Genomic DNA, 26317 nt, shown 5'->3' with positions numbered 1-26317 from the left:
GTTTTCTTTATGAATGTTTGCGATTGGATAGGAGTAAACTTTATTTTGCCTGCAGTTGGGCGAGGTTCTCTTTTATGTACCGACGAAGGAAATAGTTCTCCGTTTGCATAATCAAACAACGCTGGATCGAGAATGGTGAGACAGAAAGTGCTTGAATTTTCCTTTTCTAGGCAATCTAAGCTGCGCTGTAGTAGCTCAAGAATATTTTAGCCATTCCAATAGGAGCTGTAAAAAATGCTTTATGGTTTCAATTAGAAACTGTAGTGAACAGATGGGTTTCACGAACAAAGAGTGCCTCGCCATACCGACAGTCGGTTGCTACCGTTGCGTGCTACCGTTGCGTGATGGGTGTGCCATATTGTCGATGAAGGCTACTGAGGGCCACTGTGAAACATTTAATGATGATGATTGGAGTTTAATGGCGCAAGGGCATCTAAGGCCAAAGAGCGCCAGGACATGTGGTTTGGTTTAGTAGAATTGCGGGTTTAGTTCTATGGCTTAAAATAGAGGCTGTATAGAGGCCTACACGTAAGACAAATCTACAAATATTAGTATATGATTGGTAAAATTATTACGAAGATAAGTATAAAGCCTCGAATGCTTGGCTATAGGCACACATAGTAAAGTATTGCCGATAGCCCGAGTCCCTTGCTGTACAATTCTTGCTTACGCAAGAAGTGCAAGAGAGCTCAGACATACTTTGTACATCAGACCGTGCCTCACCTGTGAGGCACAATCTGATGGTTAGGATGATATGAGATTATGTCTAGAAAATTAACTTCTGCGAGATAATTAAGCACTCTCTTAAAGTTAAAAAATGCATCCTCTGATAAAAACATTGATGGATGGGGAGGTATATGATTTGAGTAAAGTTCCCTAAAATGAGCCACTCGCTCTCGGTGAAATTCAGGACATTGTATGAGGACATGTAGGACAGTTAAGTTCTGACCACAGCGTGTGCACGTCGGTGGGTCAGTTGCGGTCAAGAGGTGTTTGTGTGTGCCATAAGTGTGTCCTATTCTGAGTCGTGCCAGTGTGACTTCGGTGTGTCTATCAAGCTTCAGTGGGAAAGGTTTGGTTAACTGCGGTTTAAGCAGGTGGAGCTTATTTTCAACTTCCTTGTCCCATTCAGCTTGCCAATGAATACGGAGCGCCTTTCGTACCACAGGTTTCATGTCCACACCAGGCATCCTGCTTACATCAACGGTATTCCTATGAGCCTCTTGTCCAGCATTTTTATCCGCCATTTCATTGCCTGCGATCCCAGAGTGTCCTGGCACCCAGCACACAACAAGAGCTAGGTTTTGTTTATACGCTACGTGAATGTGTTTAAGGAGCATGTATATTACAGGGTTTCGGCTTGCTTTGCCACAGGACAGGGCTGTGACAACGCTTAAAGAATCTGTGTATATTATAGACTTTTGTATTTTGTGTTGTACTATATGCTCAACAGTTATCAGAATACCGTATGCTTCTGCTGTAAAGATGCTGGTATATTTATGCAAGGTTTTAGAGTTGGAGAAGTTCGGGCCATGGGCTGCACATGATACCGAAGTTGCAGTCTTTGAAGCATCAGTGAAAAATGCCAATGACTTATACTTCTCTTCAAGGGCCAAGAAATGTTGCTGAATGAGAGCATTTAGACAACTCTTTTTGTTAAGTTCTGTAAAGGACAAATCACAGGTCACTGTACATTCATCCCAAGGTGGGATGGGTTCAACATAGTCGCTTTTCTGCAGTTCTGTGAAATCTACTCCAAGTTTTTCTGCAACAGAATTTACTGCTAACGGGAACGGCGGGGCGTGTAAAGGCCTGTTTAAATACAACTGATTTGTGGACTGATCACTTATGAGTGGTTTGCATGGATGTTGTTTTAGTGACATGATTCTTATTGCATAGGTGACTCCCAGATATGTACGTTGAAAATCCAGCGGCCACTGATCCGATTCTGCATAAAGACTTTGGACGGGGCTCGTCCGAAAGGCACCAAGTGCTAGACGGATACCTAGGTGATATACAGGATCGAGTACCTTAAGTGTTGTCTTTGTAGCCGACTGGTATACAATACATCCATAGTCTATGCGTGACAACACAAGACTTTTAAAAAGAGATATGAGGCAATACCTATCTGTTCCCCACGACTGGTGGGATAAAATCTTTAAAAGGTTCATAGTTTTAAGACATTTCAGCTTCAACTGTTTTACATGCTGCATGAATGTTAGCTTACTATCGAAGATTACACCGAGAAATTTTTGTTCTTTTCTATTTACCAGGCTTCTCTCATGCATCGTAATGCGAGGGTCCGGACATACGCCTCTTCGCCTGGAAAACAGCACACAGGAAGTCTTTTCTGCACTGAATCTAAACCCGTTTTCGTCGGCCCATTTCGTGAGCCGATTAACAGTCAACTGGGTCTGGCGTTCACATATGGACAGGTTGCAGGATTTAAAGCTGATTTGGATGTCGTCCACATAGACAGAATAAGACACCATTGGTGGTATAACAGAGCGGAGAGAGTTCATTTTGATTATAAAAAGTGTGCAACTTAGCACACCTCCCTGTGGTACACCGTTTTCTTGAATAAAAGTTCCATTTCGTGAGCCGATTAACAGTCAACTGGGTCTGGCGTTCACATATGGACAGGTTGCAGGATTTAAAGCTGATTTGGATGTCGTCCACATAGACAGAATAAGACACCATTGGTGGTATAACAGAGCGGAGAGAGTTCATTTTGATTATAAAAAGTGTGCAACTTAGCACACCTCCCTGTGGTACACCGTTTTCTTGAATAAAAGTTCGCGATAATACATTGCCAATTCTTACGCGGAACTTCCTTTCAGAAAAGTAATCTTGCAAAATGTTCAGCATACTACCACAAATTCCATAGGACGACAGGTCTTGCAGAATACCATATCGCCAGGCAGTATCATACGCTTTTTCAAGATCAAAGAATACAGATAGACAGTATTGACTGTGTACAAATGCATCACGTATATACGACTCAAGCAGAACAAGATTATCGGTTGTCGACCTCGCTCTTCGGAAGCCAGATTGGTGGGGGTCGAATATACCGTTATATTCGAAAAAGAACACAAGGCGACGGTTAATAATTTTTTCAAATACCTTAAGTAGACAGCTGGTCAGTGCAATTGGTCTATAGCTATTAACTAAGGAAGGGTCTTTGCCGTGTTTTAGTATTGGTAGGACTATTGCTTCTTTCCAAGATGAAGGTATATGACCAGTTGCGAAAATCTTATTGTAAAGACCTAAGATGCAGTTTAGGGTCTCATTAGGCAGATTCTTGATTATTTCATATGTTACTGTGTCAGAACCTGGAGCCGAGCTACCACAAGAGCCTAGGGCAAGCTTGAGTTCATGGAACGTTAATGGTCTATTGTACCCTTCTGATGTCTTTTTTGGATGTAGAGGAATATTTTCAGCTATTTTTTTATGTTTTAGGAAAATTTCGGAATAATTTTCCGAACTGGATACTCTCTCAAAGTGCTCACCAAGAGTGTCTGCTTGGTCTTCTATTGACTCACCAGAGCCATTGACGAGAGGAAAAGGATTTGGACGTTGTCCTTTTAGTTTACGTACCCTGTTATATACCTTGCTAACATCCGTGTACGAGTTTATGGAGGATACGTAGTGTGTCCAGCTTTCTCTTTTCGATACTCGGCGAATACGGCGGCCATTTGCCTTGCACCGCTTAAATTCTATTAGATTTTCTGTGGTTGGGTAGCGTGAGAATCTACTCCACGCTTTGTTCTGGAGTTTCTTTGCAGTTTCACAGTCTTTGTTCCACCACGGTTTAGGATTTACTTTATCTGTGCAGGATTGAGGTATGCAGTTTCGAGCGGAACAGAGGATGTGTTCAGTGATGTAGCTAGCCAGTTCTTCTACACCTAGATGGTCCACTTCTTCTAGGCACAGTTTACTTATGTTTCTAAATTTTGACCAGTCTGCTGCATGAAGTCTCCATTTTTGGGGGTAGGCTGGTCCATCGTGCCACTTTGTTGTTTCTAGGAGTGTCGGGAAATGATCGCTCCCATGTGGATTAGTGATAACTCTCCATTCCAGGTGTGGGAGAAGTGATGCTGACCCTATGGCTAAATCTATACATGAATACGTGTTGTGTGTAGGACTGTAGAAAGTTGGCTCTGTCTTGTTAAAGAGACAGGCTCCAGATGAAAGAAGGAATTTTTCTATTGCTCGTCCTCTCGTATCACATCTTGAATCACCCCAAAATGGGCTGTGAGCATTAAAATCTCCAATTACTATATATGGTTCGGGAAGTTGGTCAATCAGTTTTTCAAATTCTGCTGTGTCAAACCGTTCATCAGGCGGTATATATATGGAGCAAATCGTTATAAGATGATTGAACAATATAGCCCGAACAGCCACTGCTTCAAATGAACTCTGGAGTGATACATGCTGGCATGCTACTGACTTTTGGGCTATAATTGCCACACCACCTGAAGAAGAATTACCATTATTTCTATCTTTACGGAAAACTATGTACTGTCTTAAGAAGTTCTGGTGTGTAGACTTTAAATGTGTTTCTTGAACACAGAGCAGTCGTGGCTGATATTCCGCTAGAAGATCTTTGATATCATCTAGATTGCGTAATAGGCCCCTGGCATTCCACTGAATTATTTGTGTAGCCATATTGAGGAAGATTTTTGTTGTCTGTGTTCAAGAGCACGTGGTAAAGTTAGGTAAATATGTATACAAGGACGGTAACCGTTTAGGTTACCGGTCCCTTTCTTTGAACAGTTACAGGTATTTTATCTCTTCTAGCGCGCTCTTGAGAGCGCTGATCTTTCGGCGTCGATGACGCCGGCGATTTCTGATCGACCTCCATAACCTTCTCGGAGGCGCTGGAGGATCGTGAACTAGGCGCTGAAACTCGCGTCCCAGGCCGTGGAGTTCGGTTTAGCTTTGGAGCCTGCGGAACCGAAGTCTGCAGGCCCACCTTCGATGTTGATGGAGCAGCATCTGCTGCTGCCACCAGAGGGGCAGGCGGAGTCATTACCGGACCACTATTAGTGACCGCGGTAGACTCCCGAGGTATTTGTGACGCTGCCCCCCGTCGCGCCACCTCGGAATAGCTTGTGTGATCTAAGTACGAAAGACGTTTCCTTGCTTCGAGAAATGTAATATTTTCTTTGACTTTTAGTGCAATGATTTCTTTTTCTTTCTTCCATTTAGGGCATGTCCTGGAATAGGCTGGATGGCTTCCTTCACAATTCACACAATGTGGGGATGAGTCGCAAGTCTCTGATTGATGTTCATTGGAGCTGCATTTCGCGCAAGTCTGCCTTCCTCGACATGTCTGGGATCCATGCCCATACCTCTGGCACTTAAAGCACCGTCGAGGATTTGGAATGTACGGCCTAACACGTACTTTGATATAGCCTGCATCCACTGTACTAGGCAACGCACAGGTACCAAAAGTTAGTACAATGTGCTTTGTTCGAAGTTGTTCGTTATTCCTGCGGATTAGAATTCGTTCTACCTTGATTACACTTTGGTCCTGGAAACCTTCAAGCAACTCTTCATTGCTAAGGTCCATGAAGTCGTCTTCAGAGATTACTCCACGGCTCGTGTTCATGGTTCGATGTGCGGACACAGTGACCGCTACATCGCCTATGCATTTCAGGTCATTCATTTTCTCATATTGGGTTTTGTCTTTCAATTCAAGGAGCAGATCTCCATTGGACATCTTTGTGGCTTTGTAGCCAGGTCCGATCGTGTTGCCAAGGCATTTCGCCACCAAGAACGGGGAGAATTTACGCATGCTCGTGTTGCTTTCGCTGTGGATCACATGGTACTTAGGGAAATTTTCTTCATTGTTTTTCAAAAAGAATTGAAAGGTTGCATCGGTGCGCCCTCTTTTTAGAGGGCGATCAAGGAAAAGTGGTTTGCTGGAAGCCATATAGAGATCATGAGTTCGGCAGCAGCGCCAACCGCCCACCACCGAGCCCAACATGGGGACGGAGCAGGTCTTACGAGTAAGACAAGCCCTCGCCAGTTGTACGGTGCCGCTATAACCCAATCTGGAGTACCCAAGGTTGGCCACCCACACAAGGTTAACCCTCGCTGCCGGGAAATTCGGAAGTAAATAGAAGAGACGAGAGGAAAGGAAAGATTGAAAGGAAGAGAAAAAGACGCAGAACGGAGAGGGGGACAGGAAAAGGCAACTACCGATTTCCCCCGGGTGGGTCAGTCCGGGGGGTGCCGTCTATGTGAAGCAGAGGCCAAAGGGGTGTGTTGCCTCCGCCGGGGGGCCATAAAGGTCCAATCACCTAGCATCTGCTCAACCCCCAGGATCCCCCTTTCCCCAGACACGGCTAAGCCGCGCACGGCTACACGCGGGAGGGTCCAACCCTCGTGTGCTCGGGTCCGTGGTGTCGCCACACACCAAACGCCTGCTTGCGCAGACGCCCCTGCGGGGCACTGTGAAACATTTAATCACTTACGACTGATTGGCTCTCGATCTTCACAACGAAACTTTTCTCTCAGGTGGTTGCAACTATGGTGTCTGAATAAACTATGTAAATACTCAACATGATGCACCGTCGTGTTAGCAGCCATGAGCGTTTCGTTTTTTGGAGGCCTGTTTCAGAGAGGGGTGAAACTAGCAGCAAACTTTTTCATAAAAACTGGGTGCTAACTCTTTCTTTTACGCATTAATAAATGGCCATATTTGGCAAGGACAACTCACCAGAGTAATAAGAATCATGATGACAGCTTCGCTGGGCAATGTCTTTTTAACACGGATAACATGCTGACGCGAATTATCAAGATGTTTCTTTCATGTAAAATGCCATGTCTCTCATAGTTAAATATTAAGGGAATGTTAAGTGTTTAGTCAAGCATCGTACACAGCTTCACGTATTGAATTTGCAGACATTTTTTTACGCAAAATTTATGGACAGACACGGCGCATATATGCAGTGTAAAACCAGCAGCCCCGTTCAATGCTACATAGCTTGCGATATCCAAGCCCCAAATTTTATTGACTCACGTACTTTAGGAGAAGGAACTGTGGTTCAGGCATGGCAGCAGAAAGAAGCGGACATGCCCTTCAATAAGTGCGGCTCGAGCCACCCATACCCCAAGCATACACGAAGGGAACGAGCCCGCGCGGCCGCCGAGCGAGACGGAGCGAGTGGTGTCCTGGCCGTGACGTCACACGCGAGAGGGCGCCACTCCTAATTTTCACCGCTAATAGCGGCCTCATGACGAACTGGCTCATGTTCCTTGATATCGATGTTCTCGAGCTCCCAGAAAGACTTTAGCTGTGCTGATATTTCCTTGTCAATTTGTTCACTCACTCCTATCTGCATCACACCAGCAGCCGAGGAGCAGACTCCTGTTGACTTCCTTGTGCCGACCTGGCCCTGGACTGTCCATCCGAATACAGTCTCCACTGCCATAAATTTGGAGCTGAGACGCTTAGTGGATCCTGTGACAATTTCCCAGTAATGATCGGCGCCTATCAAAAGGTCAATATTTTCACTTTCGCCACACTGCGAGGCGTCTGACTTGGAAGTGAAATCTTGAAAGTTGAAGTAGAACAGAATTTGATGGAGTAGCCACGATATCTGCACAGATGCAAAAAGCTTCCAGCACTTCCACTCGCATCCCTTTTCCGTCGTACTGGCTTCTGAGCCACAGCTTCACTCAATGCGTTTTTGTGTGTTATGGCTGATTGCTCACCAAAGGCAAATATTTTGAGCTCCTCTTCTTCCAGCACCTTTAACTTCAGCTTTTCGTATAGGTTGCGATGGATGAACGTTCACTGACTGCCATCATCGAGGAGAAGCCTGACAAGTGTATGTTCATGTGAACCTTTTGTCCAAGCTCGCGCTGTCTGCAGGAGAAACTGCTGCTCTCCAGTGCACATCAAGTTATCTCGCGTGCCTAATGAGGACTTTAACACTGTCATCAGTGTTGCGGTGTCTTCTAAAGTCAGGGTCGCACATTGTTGGTAGTGTCAGCCCTTGCAATGCGCACTCCTGAACCACCTAGCTTTACGACATTCTCTTGCCGCATACCCCCTTGTTGTGCACCGGAAACACCGATTGTCATGCTTCAGCACCTCTCTCTTATCCGCCACAGACATCTTTGCATTGCAGTTGCCAGTCTCATGGCCGTTCGAATTACAAAACAGACATCCTGTGCTGTCCTTGATCGTGGTGTGCAGTGACGCTGCAGCAGGCGTTTGCCGCTTTAATGTTGCTGTTCTGCCTTTCCTTTACCAATACGGCACTGTTGCCTCTCGGAGCTTCGGCCTGCTGTATGATTTCCCATATTGCAACCTCTTTTCTCAGAAAACTCAGGAACTCCTCCAGCTAACTTCCCTCGTTTGTAGCCTCCTTTCTTTGTTGGTATTCCAGACGAAGGTTGGCAGGCACTGCTTTTTTTATTACAGTCAGTAACAAACTTCCATAAGTGCCAACACTCATGCCTAAAGAAGTGAGGCTGTGTACACCTGTCTCTACTTCGTTGATGAGGCTGCGCAGTTGACCGAGATTCCGTGAGTCACGCACTGGCTAGATGTTAAGTAGCCGTGACCTGTGGTCTTCTATAATTACTTCCTTTCTGCCGAAACTCTGCTTTAATAGCGAGAGAGCAACATCGTAGTTGCCTTCCGACAAGTCCTGCTACCACAGCCACCGCCTTTCCTGTCAAGTAGCAATTGAAGTACTTGAATTTGTCTACATTTGAGAGGTTCTGGTTAGCGTTGACAGTCGACTCAACTGACTCCAGAACCCTTGCCACTCTCGAAGGTCGCCGTTGAATTTGTTGATTTCAACTTTGGCAGCTTCACAGCGGGCCTATTTCCGAATCATTTGCGCTAGATTCTCTTTGATCTGAGGAGTTTAGTGTGCGATCTGATGAAGCATTTGTGCAGCTAAAGTCACGTAGCATGCGTCATACTTCTGTTTTCACCACGCTGATCTTTTCTCTGTACATTTCGGAGCATGCAACTTCCTCTTCGAAAGCTTCATCTTCAACGCTGTTTTCTATCTCCCGATCTAGCTCTTTCAGTGAGTCCTCTTCAAGAGAAAGAAGATTTATCTTTTCTTCCAGCTCACTCATTGATGTACTGCCATGTGGACACTTCATTGCGCAGCTTGGTAGTAGACGTTCGCACCACGGCCCCTCTTCGCTTGATTCTGTCGATATCCCTCTTTTGACGTCCCTATTCCCGGGTTTCGGCACCAAAATGTTGTGGAATAAGAGACGGAGAACATTTAACTTATGGAAAAATGACAGACGTCTGTTCGCTTCAAGCGCATCAAGAAGACTCATTTATTTTTTGACTACAAGGTATGGGAAAGCGGAGAGAGTAGAGGGGAAAGTTATAATACACCATTCCAAACAGGCATTCTTGCACACCGCATGTGCAAGAACCCGCTCCACACCTGGAAGGCACCCCCACAGCCACTGTTCGTAGATCACGCCCACCAGTAATGCCCGCTGTTTGAGGGGTATCAAGTGTCCGGCGCCTCTGGGGGGGGAGTTCTCCTTGTGACATCGTCGGCGGCCCCCAGCGCGGGGGGGGGGGGGGGGTCTTTGGCTCCAGAATGGAGGATATACAACAGCCCTAATGCATAAATTCATAGTCTGAAGTGAACTCATCATTATAACTGATATATTGTTATATGTGCTATCATTACAACTGGACTGCACTTATGCGATTTCCAGACGCAGCTGCTTCTGCTCCATTGTTAGCAGTTTCGGTACGAACTTAACGGACACTCTCCTCATGCCCAAATCCCCAGTCAAAATTGAATGTACACTGATGCAATGCTAACCCCTACCTTGTTCGTAAGTTCTCGGACTATGATGCGACGGGCCTCCATGACCAAAGTCAGCACTTCCCAATGACATTCTCACTTCGACTTATTGAGAGTCTGCCTGAATGCGGTTCGCTGTCCAGTGTTGTGCAGCCACCTTGGAAGCGGTTGTGACACACCTTTATCTGTTACTGTGCTCATGGCATCGTCCCTAAAAGCCTTTGTGAATAGTTTCCATTTGGGTATCACCAAGCTTTTGGCCAAATTTGATGCAATATTGCTGCTCATGTTGTTCCATCATTTTACAACTTACTGGAATCGGACAAGTGCCCACTATACGCCCTCACTCATAGGTCGGATGCTAGCAACTGAAGCTTTCTGCAGGCGGAAAAAAATTCATGCATGTTCATGAATGTCCCATATCTCCAGCAAAGAAAGCCTCCAGCAGTTCACTGGTTTACACGAAAAAGAAGAAGGTTCGAGACTTTTTGAACACACCTCATATGTCTGTAATCTCAAAAAGACCAAAAAAGGATATATATTTTTTTCGTGACAGTTGCGCGTACCTGCGTCTGCGGTCGACAGAGGGCCTCAGGGATCACACTGTCATGCTGTATCATAAGAAGCCAACAAACACTGACACCAAGGACAACATACGGGAAATTACTTGTGCCTAATAAATGAAATAAAGAAACGATAAATTATTAAAAATGAGAGTAAATGAAAAAGCAACTTGCTGGAGGTGGGAACCAAACCCACAACCTTTGCATTTCGCATACGATGCTCTACAAATTGAGCTATACAGTGCCGTCTGTACATTTAAAAAGCATGCCAATTTCCAAATTTTTTCTTTCCAGGCATGTGCTGCCACTATGTGGGAATACAGGGAATTTTTTTCTCGGGCCTCCCTCTCTCGGGTTTCGTTGCATTGTTTGTTTTAGAGCTAGTTTGCTCCAGCACGTCTATATACTACCATACACGCACTGGCGTGCGGGTGGGCGGGCGGCGGTTTGGGTTTTGTTCCATGGGTGGTTTCGGCTTCTTGCACTCGCAAAACTGATGGATATCTCGTTACTAATCGCTCAAAGAGCGGCTGCCTATATCTCGCTCGTTTGGTGCTCACAGGGGTGAGCATAGGAAGGATGCTACCATCGTGCATGTGTTTCCTTATCTTCTTTTTTTTTTGGAGGAGGGGGAGGGGCACTCGCTATATCTAACTGTGTCTGGTTGGCAATAAGATGAAGATTAGTTAGCAGAAGTTTGTCACACATTTTGCTTTTTTGACGGGCACACAACCACACAGTTTTCATGGGTGCGATCACCTACGCAGTTCGATCAGGCTATGGACATAAATATTAGTGTAAGAGCAGGAACATTTGAGACTTGCGAAATATTCTCGTGTGCACATATTCTAAGCCTTGAACTATAACAATGCATCAAATTTTTAATTCTTATAAGTTTGTTTCCTTCTTTATTATTGTTATTCATGAATAAAGAGTAGATATATACCAATGCAAAATATTTTTTTCTCACTTTATGGTCACCCTAGAAAAATTACGGTAATTTTTTGTTCGAAAGGGGTCCCCAGAAGAATTAGAATCTGCAATAAAAAAAATCAACCCTGGGCGGTTGCATATGGCGAAAAAAATCAAAAGGGTTAATTTGAGAGGCTGTTTTATGATTAGTTAGAAGCGTTTTGGGGCCCCTTTAGAACAGCATAAAGCAATATATCCCATTTTAGCCAGAAGCAAAAAAAAAAAAAAAATATAACATAGGGACATGCGTAAAAGCCTGGAAATGCAAGGTTAGTTCTGTCAATGACAGATGTAGGAGTAAATACATGCAATCTGTTTTGTTAACGGATAAAAATTCTTATGCCATATACAAGCAGATAGCATATTTCTAAAAGCAAAGGATGCTACAGAACAGCAGTACAATGGACTGAATTCGTGAAGCTTTCCCTGGCGAACATGTGGATGATTTTATTTTCTCGATTTTACGAGGCAATAAAGATGCATAAAAAGCACCAGTGCTAACATATTGACAGAGCCATATTGCTTGTTTGACCCAAAGTAGCATTGGTTTAATTAGCAGACAGCTGAATTGCGGGCTGTGGCAAAACACAGTTATGCTAGTGTGTGCGTACAAATGCATATAAACAAACGTAGCACTGCATAGACACAACAGACACACATGAACAAGGTTTCGACACTGCTTATACCACTGTTTGCACTGCTGCTTCGCACCTCCTCATCTGCAACAAGTCAGCACCACCAGTAGGGAAGGGGTAGAAAAATTGTGAACCAGCCCTGCACCTTTGAAACGAATGGCAAGGTTCAGAGGACACCACTGCCGAAACACTGAAATGAACCGCAGGGTGCAGTACCTCGGTGAACTGGTTCAGATTCAGATGGTACAAGTGAATCGAACGGACATGACATGGCTCAGGCCACATGCCAGCTGTAATGCTGCATCCAATCTCAATAAACAAGACAAATTACTAAAGAACCGAGTGTCTCAGCCAAGGCAACAAATTTCAACCACGTCTCCCAGTTTCGAAATGTCAGTGATGAAGCTACTAGCAATCATTACGAGCGTGACACGTAGCCTGGTGTCATGACACAAAATTACAGTAATCAATGCGTCTTCTATGTCTTCTCGTTCTCAAAGCATACAATTTTATAACAAATTGCTTCAAGTCCCAGGAGTTTATCACTGGGACACAGCCTTCAAAAAATATAAAATCAGCTTTTGCTCAAGGAACTTCATAATCGATTTAGAAGGCACAATTGGCAATATATATATTCAGTTGTGTGTAAAAGTACCAGACCCCTCAGTATTTTTCGAACTGCAATTGGGCAACACTTGAAACAGTTACTGTTAATTCTTGTTTCGGTGCACTCATGCACCTAAAGAACATTCTCGAGTAGAGATATACTCGGAGTCCGTGGGGGGTCGGTGAAACAGAAAGCCATAAAAGTAAGGAAGGCTAGCTTCTCTCTTGAAAGTCCGGCCCCGCGTTCGTGATGCGCACAGAACAAGAAATGATGACATCTTCGCTAGCTTATGCAAAAATTCCAGTAAAAAATGGAAGAGAGTCCATTGCTTTTGCATACAAGGGAACATACAAATGAGGAGTGTCTGGACCAGTCGCAATGACAGTGATGCATTTAGCTGACGTCAGCACTTTAAAGTGACGTAGCATCCTGGGGAGAGTTTATGCTAAGTTAGACCGCAGGGAATTATGTGTAAAGAAGGCAGCAGAAGCCAACACAAGACAGGAAATAAATAAATGGCAGTTGTCCCTTTATTTCTCTTTTCAACCTAATGTTGCTTTGCACAAATTTCATCATCATGCTATTTAATTCCACCACTGGAAAAAGGCCTCTCCTACAGATCTCTTCAGCAGACTCCCCTCCCCATTTGTATGCCTGCCTATTTCCTGATCTCATCGTTCGATGTTATCCTTTGTTGCTCTCGAGTGCGTTTCCTTTTCTTTAACCCCTATTCTGCTATGCTTAACAGCCCACCGGTTATCTTCGGTTATCTTCTCTACAGATTGCAAAACCGGCCAAGCTCCACTTCTTTCCCTTATTCCCAACTAAAATACCATTTATACATGCTTGTGCTACAATCCATACCACTGTATATTTCTCTCAATGCAATACCTTCATTAAACTGAACCTTCTTCTAAAGAATGAGCTCAATGCTCACCTGCTGAAGCCAAGTAGGTTTCTGGATAGCGACGTACCATTTGTTTCGATATGCTGCTACACATAACTATTTCTAGAAACTTATCAAAGGGCCTGTTCTTTCTTTTTTTTTTTGATGTGCTACCATTTATACACAGATCTCTGGAAGCTAATGACAATGAAACTTTATCGAAAAGTAAGAAGAAAGGTGGCACAGGAGGTCACAAGACCTAGCCATAAACGACAGCTTCTGCAGCAAAATTCAAGAAAAAGGTACTGAACTATACTACTGCAAGACACCACATTTCTTGCAACATGTCCAAAACTAAACCTTAAATCAAAGGTGACAGAGCTAAACAAAGCAGGAAAACATCATATTTATCCACTTATAGGTGACAACCACTGAGTTTCACTGGTACACTGAGTCCTATCTCGATGTACCAATAAAAGCTATAAACATGTAAAGGTTGTAGTGCCTTTCACCAGTGCCATATCTACTACTGACACAGCACACGAAGGATTTCTTTTGTGAAATGGCAAGTGAACAGTCTGCAAACCTGCTGCTGCTGCTGGGTATGATCCAGTAGCCGACGAACGGGACTCTCGACCTCATTTCGTAGGCTTGTGTACTTGGCTGTTCGTGAGGAGTTGAACAGCTCCTGGAAGCATGCCACAGAACCTGGTTTATACATCACCACACACAAGGCAGTGACTTGTCTATCCTGCTCAACACCAACATCACAAATCAAAATGCATAAGCCTAACTTTCATGGAACTCCTGCTAATGCATGACTGATATTCATCTAGGAAAAACAGGGGGAAGTCAGGAGATGGAAATTCAGGACGGTGAGCAAAACGCGAACACAGTGAAAGCCGGAGCCAACGTTTCGACAAGTGGACTTGTCGAATACCTCAAGCTTCAAAAGCCTTGAAGAAGACAAGTCCACCAGTCCAAACGTTGGCTCTTGCTTTCACCTTGTTCTTGTTTTGCTCATGATATTTATCTAGTCACTTCAAATGTAAGCAAGGTCCCAACAACCATGGCAAAGACATTACCTGAATATCCACAAAGAAATGGAAAAAAATTCCTTACCATGCTGGACGGTCTCATTTTCTTATTTTTAGCTTTGCTTTCAAGAATTGCTTCTTTCATGCACTGTGCACATGGAAGAGAAGGGCGAGGGCACAGTGTTTTAGGTGCTAAATGACAAACTGCAAAATAACTTGTTTGCTAAGGTGAACAGAAGCCACATGACTCAAGCTAACATGAGACAATGCCACATGAGAAATGGGGTGTAAGCTTTGTGCATAATGCATATAGATATGTGCTAATTTACAACTTGCTTTTAGTGTGCTGATGCTGGACCATAGTCTGCAATGGCTAACATGATGAGGCCAGAAGCACGAAAGCCAGCTGCAGCCTTTGGTCACCAACAGCCTATGTGACCCTTAAATAAATATTTGTCTTTCTTTAGGTGCTGGTTAGTGTCTCAAGCAGATATTGCACTACAAATATGCAGAAAGAACGACCCTTCCCAAGCAATTAAAGAGGCTGCTAAAATTATTTGGTATAAATGTAACAGCATGTATGGTGCTTGTTATGCAAATTTTGTTTGAGATCAATGCAAGAAAACCATGAGAGGATCTCCTAAAACTTGTGAGGAAGCGCCCTGGTCGTGCTCAATGCATCCGCGTTGGTATTTGATGCTGCTGCAGTTGCCTTTAGACAACAACCAAGGAGGCCTGTAGGCCATCAAAGCTAGCAGTGCATGTCTCAGTGTTTGTTAGGCACGTTCATGAGACAACGGGCATGCACAAAGAAATACATGGCACACAGTGATTTGAGTTTAACACATTTCAACGTAGTTGCTTCATCTGTTTCATCCACTGAATTATACTACGCATTAGAAGATGGCCAAGTTCTCATCAATATTGGCTATTGGTGGGGCAACACCTGTCACACCACATCGCAGCACCAAACCACCATGGACTTCCTATATAATAAACATCTTTGGAACATTTCGCGTTGTGATAATAATGCAGCATAAAAAATACAGCTGCAGCAAACGCGAAGGGCTGTTGCACACAATGCGCCAAATTTTGCACAGATAAAGCTTTTGAATTCGTCCTAATGTGGCTAGGCGACAAATGTCTTCCTAAAAGTTATCGGTTTGATTTCGTCTTTCTTCGGTAGACAGGCCACAGAGCCTCCATTTTTTAAGGACACTCATCATCACCATCATCAGCCTGTTTTATGTCCACTGCAGGACGAAGGCCTCTCCCTGCGAACTCCAATTACCCCTGTCCTGCGCCAACCGACTCCCAGCTAGTGCCCACAAATTTCCTAATTTCATCGCTCCACCTAGTCTTCTGCCATCCTCGACTGCGTTTCCCTTCTCTTGGTACCAATTCTGTAACCCTGATGGTCCAACGGTTATCTAACCGGTGCATTACATGACCTGCCCATCTCCATTTTTTTCTCTTGATGTCAATTAGAATATTGCCTATACCCGTTTGCTCTCTGATCCAAACAGCTCTCTTTCTGTCTCTTAATGGTATGCCTAGCAATCTTCGTTCCATTGCTCTTTGCATGGTTTTTTACTTGTTCTCATGCTTCTTTGTCAGTCTCCAAGTCCCTGCCCCATATGTCAGCACTGGTAAAATGCACCGATTGTACACCTTCCTTTTCAATTATAACGGTAAGCTTCCAGTCAGGAGCTGACAATGTCTGCCGTATGCGATCCAACCAATTTTTATTCTTCTATGAATTTCCTTCTCATGATCAGAATTCCCTGCGATTAATTGACCTAAGTAAATGTACTCCTTCACAGACACTAATGTGCTACAACATTCTGCCTCAAAAAGGCCTGCTCTACTATCTTAACATTTCAGTGACCACAGATCACGATGTGTTACCATGTTGTTAGTAAAGTGTCTACAGAAAATCCATATGAAATGATAGGAAAAAGAAGAGCATGAAGCCAAAGTTAGCCATCACACAAACTTCAGCACCTCATTTATGTTTCATGTGCTCAAAAAAAAAAAAACCTCTTAACATTGAAACAAGTACACAGAGAATCTGTCTCCTTCGTGCTCACATAAACATGTTTTTGAAAGTATGCAGCGATTTTACCACAGCATCTATTTAGCAAACCATCATGTTGTTTCACCAACACTGACTGCATGATTATTGGGCTGATTGGTATCCTTCCATGGATTCAATATCAAGGGGCTTGACTGTATCAAATGCAACACTTTCAGGGTAAACAAAATGGAAAGAACATTAATAGATAATGCAGAAACAGCACAAATACAGATGACAAATAAAGGGCAGGATGCAGCAGCATATCCTGTGTACTTCAGCTTTTGTCCCATGTTTGCACTCTTTCTTTCACCATAGTAAGTCACCAACTAGCTCATATTTGCACTCTTCTGCAATTCATCTATGACTAACCTTGACTTCATTCTTGGACTGCTCTATGAAGGCTTTTCGGCTTTTGATTTCCTTTTCATCAATCTTAAACTTCTTGGGATTTTTTTCAACAATAGCTGAAAAAAAAGCAGTTAAGGAAAAAAGGAAGCAAGAAGAAAAAAAAAAGAACAAATACCAAGTTGTCAACTTTACACACAGCAAACTTTATACAGCTGTACACAGCTTTGATAAAGTACAGAGCTATATACAGCTGGCAGTACTGTTACTGCCGCCTGTTGGCCAAGTTACCCAGCATAGAATCCTTGAACTAGCATCAAGACTTGACGGGTGACAGGGAAAAAAAAAGGTATAAATATAGGATACAGAAAGAGAATCATGCTCGACCACATGACATTGGCATCAGCTCACATGTGATTGTGGAAAATAATAATAATAATAATATTTGGGGTTTTACGTGCCAAAACCACTTTCTGATTATGAGGCACGCCGTAGTGGAGGACTCCGGAAATTTTGACCACCTGGGGTTCTTTAACGTGCACCTAAATCTAAGCACACGGGTGTTTTCGATTGTGGAAAAAGCGACTATTATTTCAAGAAAAAGGTTCTGGAACCAAACCGCTTCATTAAATAAGGTTTCCCTCTCTTTCCTCTGTCGACACGTTTCAAGAAAAGATGTGCAAGTGACACCCAGATTGGTAAAGATGTTGGCACGTGCATCTAGATCAGGGTTAGCAGTGGGCAAGTTGCGTGTCCCCTTCAAAAATGCCTCCACACTGGCTTGTGGATAAATATGGGAAATCTGCAAATTTTAAAAATATCACTCTATCCACATGGCCTGTCAGCACAATGGCCTACCTGGCACGCACTCATGATATGCCCTGCACATGTCCCAAGTAAATTGGACTAATAGGTGCTACTGTAAATGCTATAAATATAGCAGATAGTCCCTCTGTACCTTTCTTCCCACTCTCTATTTTTCCACAATCAGGCAGCACGAGCTGACCAGGATGTCGTATGTGTGGTTGAGCCTTTAAAACCAGTGCGGCTTCCTTGCAACTGCTTGAATCTTGCTTTCTGCTCATTCTACAAATATGAGCTCCCCATGAATAGACACTGCGGTTTTATGTCAGTCACCTACTCCCAGCTGTAAAGTCTCAGTGGCCCACTTGTATTTAAAGGAAGTATGGATGTTTGTGTAATAAAGGTTATGAATCAAGGCAGAGGAGATGCAACAATAAAAACATAAAGTATGCAAAAGAAATGCAAGTAACAACTGGTGCAATCGTGACATGGCTCCAAGAAGGCACCACAGTTTTGTACTTCTTTTTTGCCTTTGTCTCATCCATGTTTGCATTTATTTTTATTTACTTATTTATTTATTCATTTTCTTTGACACAAATATGCACACTTATCGTGCACCGCCTAATTCAGGGAGCAGATTTGTAGTTAAGAGGACAGTGAAGAGCAATGATAAGCTAGCTTAGTCGGGTAAAAAACTATTTTTATTTTTTTTCAATACTCAACTTGCATTTTTTTTTTCGAAAGAAGGTTAGTTATTAAGCAGAGCAAAATAAAGGGCAATATCTCAGCTTTCTTCCATTTCGCGCCCAAACTGCAGTGCCGGTACGTAGGTATGACATAACATATATCAAAGTATTTTTGCATGTTTGAGCCATTTTAGTTAAGGAAAAGTTATCAAATCCAACCAGGTTGAGTCTTCAGTGCTTTAAGAATGCAATTCATGTTCATCAACAAACTGTCAACTAGTCACAAGCAGGCATTGTCGAAACCTCATGATGTCACATTGAGCTGGTGCAGGAACTCTCAAGCCCAGTCTATCATTCTTGCGTGTTTTCTGGCTTGCCACGACTCTGCTCACAGTTAGACTGGCATTTCTGGCATTCAAGAAGTGCGATTTGCCAGTCCAGCTTAACTCAAATGGATTACTACCGAGAAACATTAAATAAGTTTCGACTAATAAAGCGTTCGTCTCAGAACTCCATTTCTTCTAAATTAGTGGTCATACGTCGATTTTATTAAACAGGAAATGAAGAGTACCTGATCATGTTTCCGTAAAAGTTCTTGAAACATTTAAATTCCATCTTCACCTCTATTAGAATACAATACAATTAATCTTTACGGATAAAGAATTAACTACGCCCAAGCAGATGCCGTCAAAATTCATCATATCACGGGCAAGCTGGTGCACAAACATGTATGCCACATGTATGCCACAAACATGTGTGCCACCAGTGGTCTTTCGTTTTTGGATCTTTTCTGGCTTATCAAGCCCCCTTTCATGCAAAAGTGGCTGTATTGTTATTGTAGAACGGTAATTTGTCCTTCATGCCTCTTTAGCATTCATGCATCCCTTGAATAGTAATGTCCCTTTAACATTCTAGTGTACCATTTAAAAGAGCAATCAAATTTTTTTTTATCACACCTTGATCTTCGGAGTGATGCAATGCAACCATCTGAATGCAGCTGCACATGCCAACATGCATTAATCACTTTATAACAGGATTTACCTACAATATCGTTTGTTTCTTAAACAGTTGAACCTAGTGCAAGTTATGGAAGAGCAATGTCCTAAAAAGAATTTTACATGTATGACTCATGCTTACATCAGCACCATTCTAGAAATCGAAAAAAAAAAAAGGAAGAAATGATGAAATTTCGGTGCCATACCTTTCTTGAAAACTTCAGTGGAAAAAAACACCTTACTGTGTATATTGGATAATTTGTAGGCTGCGCTCACCTTGCTTGGATCACTGATAATTACCAATTACTGTCAATGCAAAAAAGTGACTAAAGGCACGAAATGCCTGCTCAATGACATAGTGCATATCCGTGGTAACTGGCCATTTTTTGCTCCAGCCAACAGTCAAATACTTTGTTTTTTTTTATGATTACCCAAAAGGCACCCATCATTACTTTAAAAGAACAGTTGAAACAAGCCATGACAATGTAACTGGTTTATCTGCAAAAAGAAAACACTTGGCTAATGGCTGGAATGTAACATGGTTGGGTACCAAGGATATGCACTGGGCTACTAAGCAGGCATTTCGAGTCTAGGATCACTTCTTTGCACAGATGGTGCAGCTAAAGCTCAGCAGGACGTGACTCCATGCACACGTGCGACTCAGGGTCGGTTGCTGTGGACAACGAAGCACCATGAGAGAGAGCAGGACAAGAAATGAAAAGATGGCCTTCCTTACTATCTGCCTCTGGATTTCATTCAGTGTTCTTCCTAGATATAGGATATGCAGAAAACTGTATCATAAATGGCAGATATTGCAAATGTTTAATTATTAAATTGTGGGGTTCAACATCTGAAATTGCACAGTGGGCTATGAGAGACACTGTAATGGAGGACTGTGGAATAATTTTCACCCCCTGGAGTTATGTTACGTGCACTTAAATATAGTTACACAAGCACTTTTAGATTCCTCCACCACTAAATATGGCAGAGAATCAAACCAACGACCTCGTGCTCAGCAACAGAATGCCACAGAAACTGTGCCACCACGGTGGGTCGTTGTAAGAGCCGACAATGCCATGTTCAGCAACTCTATTAAAGAAGCAATTACAAGCAAATATACAAGAAAGACACTGTCTAACCTTGCACCAAAGGAAGGTGAACTTCCCCCAATGGCACTTTTGCTGATTTTTTGTAACAAGGTGAAAACATACAAAATCATTTTTATGCGCACATAAAATCAGACAAAATCTTTGAACACACTTTTGAATGCAGGTGTGCCACATGTAGATCTACACCATTCCTTTTAAAGTTGAACTTTCACTAACATAACTTGAGAAGACATGCAAGCTATCCAAATGTTGCTTGTGCAAATGCTTTAGGCTTCTTGGTGGACACATTGTGCATGGGAAACTACTAGTCTATAAACAACTAAAATTTATAACATAAAAAAATTTTTGCATTTGCAGCATACATTTATACTGAAAACACTTGTATTCTAACGCAACTTTGTTATGTTTGCTCTACCTACAAGGCTTGTGTTTTGAGATAATTGCAGCTAATTTGACATACAGAGGCAAGAATCTCAGTGCAAAGATGCACCCTACATTGACACAGCTCCTCCCATAGTCATTTCCTATTTTCGCCAAGCAAAATCATTAGCACAATTGTTATCAGATCTGGCCTGCTTTCAGACTAGCGCGCAATGTGCGACGATCTCTATCACTGCAGAGTTGCACCGAGATTGTCACTTCAGAATGTGAAATTAACTGGACTGAGGACAAATTTCTGGTTGCATGTAACTAAACAGGAAATTAAAACAACCTTGCGATAGCATGCAAATGTCTTCCAGTTTACAATATAAATATATACTGTAAATACAAAAATATGGAGGTTTATTTAATAAAATTTAGTTGATTGTATTCTCTGTCTAAATTACCCACACATCAGGTGTCCACCAAGGAGCATAAAGCATCTGTGAAAGCCACATTAGCATAACATGCATAGAATGTTAAATTTTAAAAAATGTGAATGTTTAACTTTGAAAGCTAAATACGACACTACAGCAGCGTGTGAATTCTCTGCAAGATAGCACACATGACTGACTGCAATCTCACATGGCACAACTTCATACTGAACCTAGATCAAGAATAAAACCATAAATCTGGCCACCAAACATACAATTCAAATGAACAAAGCTCCATATAATGCATACAGAATGAAGTGAGTAGTTAATTCTAGGGCTACAACTGTTAAACTGCCCATGATGAGAGGCATAAACAAGAGGATACCGACAGTTTCCTCAAGGTCTTCCAAGTCCCATTCTATGCTGCGCAGACCCTTCCGGAGTTCGCTTGTGGTCCAGTCAATGTCTTCTTTGCTTGGCAAGCTTGATGGGTCTTGGTACTGGTTCCACCTCTCAAAAAGTGTTTTGTTATTGGCTATGGCCTTAACAATTTCACTGAAAAAAATATGAAGCATCAATAAGAACATGCAACACATTCACAATTTCAAGCATAGTCACATGATTGCAAGCAACAGGCAATTTGTACAAATCTGAGGTGTGTACATTTCATGAGTCCAGCTGCAGAAATCAGGCAGACCTATGGTGCATGAAGTAGACCAGCAGTACTCTAAATGACAGACCGTATCTAGAGTTTTGTTGAATTTCTAAATGAACCATATTCCGCTAATGTAACAATGTAATGCAACAGGTCATGTCTGCAAGGTCGCAATCATGTTTGGTTCATTATTCAAAACATGAAAAACACGAGACTACTTGCTGCTCCCTAGCGGCCCAAGCTGGGAAAGTATCCGCCAAAAAAGATAACGATAATGGCAATAGGTCATACTGTTTGAGCAGCTGCGTCAGGCTCTGCTTAATCTTTTGCTTTATGAGGCGATCTGCAGGGACTCTTGTGTCTTTATCGCGACCTTTTGAAACGTAGGCGCTCGGAAACAAAAGGTGAACGATAGCAGCGCAGTCTTTCTCCGTGTTCCAACAGTGATGCGTAGTGCTTAACAGCACGGAAAAGCTGCACTAAGGAAGTTATGAATTCACTGTTGCGAGCGAATTATTCGTGCATTCGGTCGTCCCTTTCGTCAGCTGATACCATCTATTAGATTTTATCTGGATATGTTTCCTGATCACGCATAATACAAGTCCCAGCAGCTGCGACATTTCGCAGTCAATCAAGAATAAAACAACCGCATAAAACAAAAAAAGTTAACAAGCAAAATCTGCGCAGCAGATGCGTAGGGCGGAATTCCTTTGCAGTAAAACAGCTCAGTTTAAATTGCATCTCTATACCAATTATCCAATATTCACTAAAAGAAAGAAAAACATTGGCACGCCATGTATATTTAAATTCCTCTAACTGTGCTTCATTGTACAAATAAAGGCATAAAAGCGGGTGAGAACAGAATCGGCAAAACGTTGAAGGTAATGTGCATACAAGGAACTTACTCTTTAACGACAAAAAATGGATCCTCAAGACTCATGGCCTCTGCGATCCACTCATAACAGTCGCGGTGTCCGTAGTGGCATGTGGGGCTCTTGTGACAAGTCCCCCGCTATCGAAAAACAGCAGATATCGCTCGCGAGCTACACACGTAGTTATGAACCTTTGGAAAGATCCCTCGGTAGTAAGCGGCGAGCGCCGATGTCACCCTTGTTCAAACAAAAAACAAACACTATGACGCGATGCCCAGCGTTGCTTGCGTCGGTGAGTCATGGTTGCTTGCTAATATCGCCATCGCGCTCAAAGTAGCGCCGCTGTGCCCGCCGTTCCGCAGCCGCCCATCTGCCGTGGCTGTTCAGGAAACATCAGGAGACAAGTGATGGAAGAGCAGTACTCCCAGTGTGCATACCGATCAAGGGGATTCTGCTCAGTGTTGATTGTGCCAAGCGACTGGTGCTGCTTGCTGACTTACATTAGGGAGCCTTCATAGGACTTTATTCATCCGCGATGTGGCAGCACTGCGTTCATGACCATAAAGCCATAGAGTTTCCTACAAACTCTATGGCTAAAACCCCTGAAACTTCGTAAAGTAGTGCCACTCTCCTCCTCCACCTTCACTCCTCCTCGTTTCTCCTCTCTTTCGCGGTCCCTCCTCGACCATGGCGCCGCCTACGATGCTCGAGCGCAGCAGACGACCTTTCGCAGAGTGAATGTACGCATAGCAAGGCAGTGCTCTTAGGCGTTCACGTTGGCTTTCCAGCTCCGCGTAACTTCGTGTACAGCATAGAATTTCTAGTCGGATGCTTATACAAATTCGGTAACGGCAGCTTTTGTTTCATTTTTTGATAACTATTTCTTAAAAAAGTACCTAAAGGAGTGTTAACGCTGTGCGTTGACGACTGCGAATGTATCGCGTGCCCTACAATTAGGTACGCAGCATTTGTGAAGGGCGTGTCGCAAGATCTTGTTGCGAATGGTTGTAAATAACACGTTTACCATCGAATGACAACCTCTTGGCTTCCAGCAAGCCCTCAGCCTAAAGAATCCGCGCCGCCTTTACCATGTGAATTCGCGGCGCGTATCAGCTATGATGTACAAAGGCTGACGGAGATCACTGCTCCGGAGGTTCGAAAGTGTATTACAAGCTACAGTGCCGCCAACGTGCGTGCTTGCCAATCTAAGCGCACGCAAAGCCTCAGAGGTGGGCGTTAGCTGGTGCTATTATGTTTCTCGTGTCTCAACGACGACAGAAACACCGCATGCCGATCATCGAGTCGGGGCTGTGCGTACACAAGAAAATAAAATGAGTTTTTTAGCATTCGTGCGCGAAGCGGGAGCGCGATAACAATGCTTGGCTAAATCTCAAACAAGACCACTGTGGCCTTCAGTAATTTTTTCAGGTTAATGACTTATCACGAATAACACTTCATCGTGCGTTGGTTCGTCCGTTTACTAAGTGATGTTACGTGTCGCGAACCGAGTTGCACTGAGGTGCATGCATTGAGGACGGTTGCACTCCCTTCGGAGTAACATTTGCGAGAAATGACTTTATTAGTGAAGTCATGATCGCGCGAAAAATCCCCCCGCCATGACGCGGCCGAAATTGCGACAAGTGAAATGATGTTTTATCCATAGGTTAAAATGATATGAAACGGCATTCGAGTTGCAAGTTAAGAGTTTATTTTCAGCATAGATGCATTACAGATTTGCCTTTGCAGTCACAAGTCCGTGTGTACCATTTATGGTCTCATTGCGTAAATAAACGCACCAGCCTAAGAGTCCTACAGCAAGCGCGTCTCAATTAGGCATAGTGACTGTAGAAACTAATAGTGGCATAGACGAGCAAGCGAACGACTATATGAGCGCGCGAACTAAACGAGCGAGCAAACGACTAAACGAGCGCGCGAACGAACGAGCAAACGACCAAGCACGAACGACGACTAATCCAGCCAGCGAACGGGCGGGCGACCGCACGTTTTCTTTGCGAGTGCTCCACCGCCGCATCGCACACTTTAAAGCTCACGCGAATCAGCACATACGTCTCAATCAGTGGCGTAGCCAGAAATTTTGTTCGGGGGGGGCTACGCCACTGGCCCAAGATATATATATATATATATATATATATATATATATATATATATATATATATATATATATATATATATATATATATATATATATATATAGCTGCACGTTGCAGCTCAGCCTCCTCCTTAAGAGGAAGCTTTTGCTCGGGTGCTCCTATTTAAGTACATGTAGAAGGGGAATTCGTTTTTCCCTGCAATCACTTAACCAAATTTGAGGAGGTTTGTTGAATTTAAAAGAAAAAGTTTAATTGTAGTGACTATTGAATTCGAATTTTTCATTTAGGTGGTCAATTATTTATTAAAAATTGGCCAAAATTGAAAATTCTGAGAAAACGAAACTATTAAGTTTAAAACTCCGTGACTCAACAATGAAAAATGATATCACAATTCTGTGAATTGCATCTAATAGTACTTCTACAGCGGACAAAACAGATATGTTACACATGAATCTCAAAAAAATCTAGTATTGTGGAAATACGGCTTTTGCAGAACCCTTGTACACAACGTAACCAATTCACGTAAGATACAAATTGACAGACAACTTGTCCGCTTTGACTGTTATAATAAATGCCGTTTACAGAACCACAATATCTGTTCTTCATGCATAGCTATTAGTTTGTAAACGTCGTGCTTCTATTTTTCAAACTTTTGAATTTTCCAAAATATTTTAAACAAAATTCAGGCCCTAAATCGAAGTTCTGTTTCCAACAGACACTAGGATTTAACTTTCTCTCTCAAATGCAACCAATTTCAATAAAAGCGATTAGCAGGATTATCTCAGAAAAGCGTTTCTGCGTTTTACAAGTATTTGAACAGGCCGCGTCGGATTGGGCCCGAGCTAAAGCTTCCTCTTGAACAATTTATCGAGGGATCAAATACATGAATAATAACTACATTGTCATTGCCAAAGACGCTGCAAATGAATTTTTGAAAGGTACGCACTGTAAATACAAGTAAAATATGTATTTTTTCATAAAATATTGTTACGTAAGAAGACGCAAATCAAAAGCTATATACAAGTATATTTACAACGTAATACGCCGCACTTGGCCAAGAGGCAACAGCCCGCGCTAGCCTCCAATCGTTGTCGTCGTCTTCTTACTGCTTGCCTCTTCGTCATCGGTAATACTATTCCGTAGCACGACCCCCGGCGGCAAAAGCGCCGTCCCGGAGCGACTAAAGGCCGGACTTGGAAACAGTGTAGTAGGCCTTGAGCCTACTGACGTGCACGATATCACTAGGTGCCACAGTAGATGACGAGGTTGAGCTCACAGGGGCAATTTCGTACGTCACAGGCGTCACCTGGCGCAGCACGCGGTAGGGCCCTGTGTATCGCGAAAGGAGCTTTTGTGA

General features: G+C 43.1%; 1 protein-coding gene across 1 annotated transcript in view; it reads right to left on the bottom strand.

Moving 5' to 3' along the window:
- The window catches only part of Syx6 (Syntaxin 6), a 54135-nt gene extending 31023 nt beyond the window's left edge, over positions 1-23112 (bottom strand). The window contains exons 1-5 of the mRNA XM_065447915.2: positions 22883-23112; positions 21708-21877; positions 16959-17053; positions 14598-14660; positions 14062-14163 (exon numbers count right to left, since the gene is read on the bottom strand). Coding sequence (XP_065303987.1) covers positions 14062-14163; positions 14598-14660; positions 16959-17053; positions 21708-21877; positions 22883-22917 — 465 coding nt within the window. The 5' untranslated portion in view covers positions 22918-23112. The remainder of the gene's footprint in view (positions 1-14061; positions 14164-14597; positions 14661-16958; positions 17054-21707; positions 21878-22882) is intronic.
- Positions 23113-26317: the final 3205 nt, after the last annotated feature.

The sequence above is a fragment of the Dermacentor albipictus genome, unplaced genomic scaffold (genome assembly GCF_038994185.2).
Source record: "Dermacentor albipictus isolate Rhodes 1998 colony unplaced genomic scaffold, USDA_Dalb.pri_finalv2 scaffold_11, whole genome shotgun sequence".
NCBI classification, from domain to species: domain Eukaryota; kingdom Metazoa; phylum Arthropoda; class Arachnida; order Ixodida; family Ixodidae; genus Dermacentor; species Dermacentor albipictus.
Note: the sequence above shows the minus strand (reverse complement) of the source record. Positions and strands in the feature narration are given on the sequence as shown.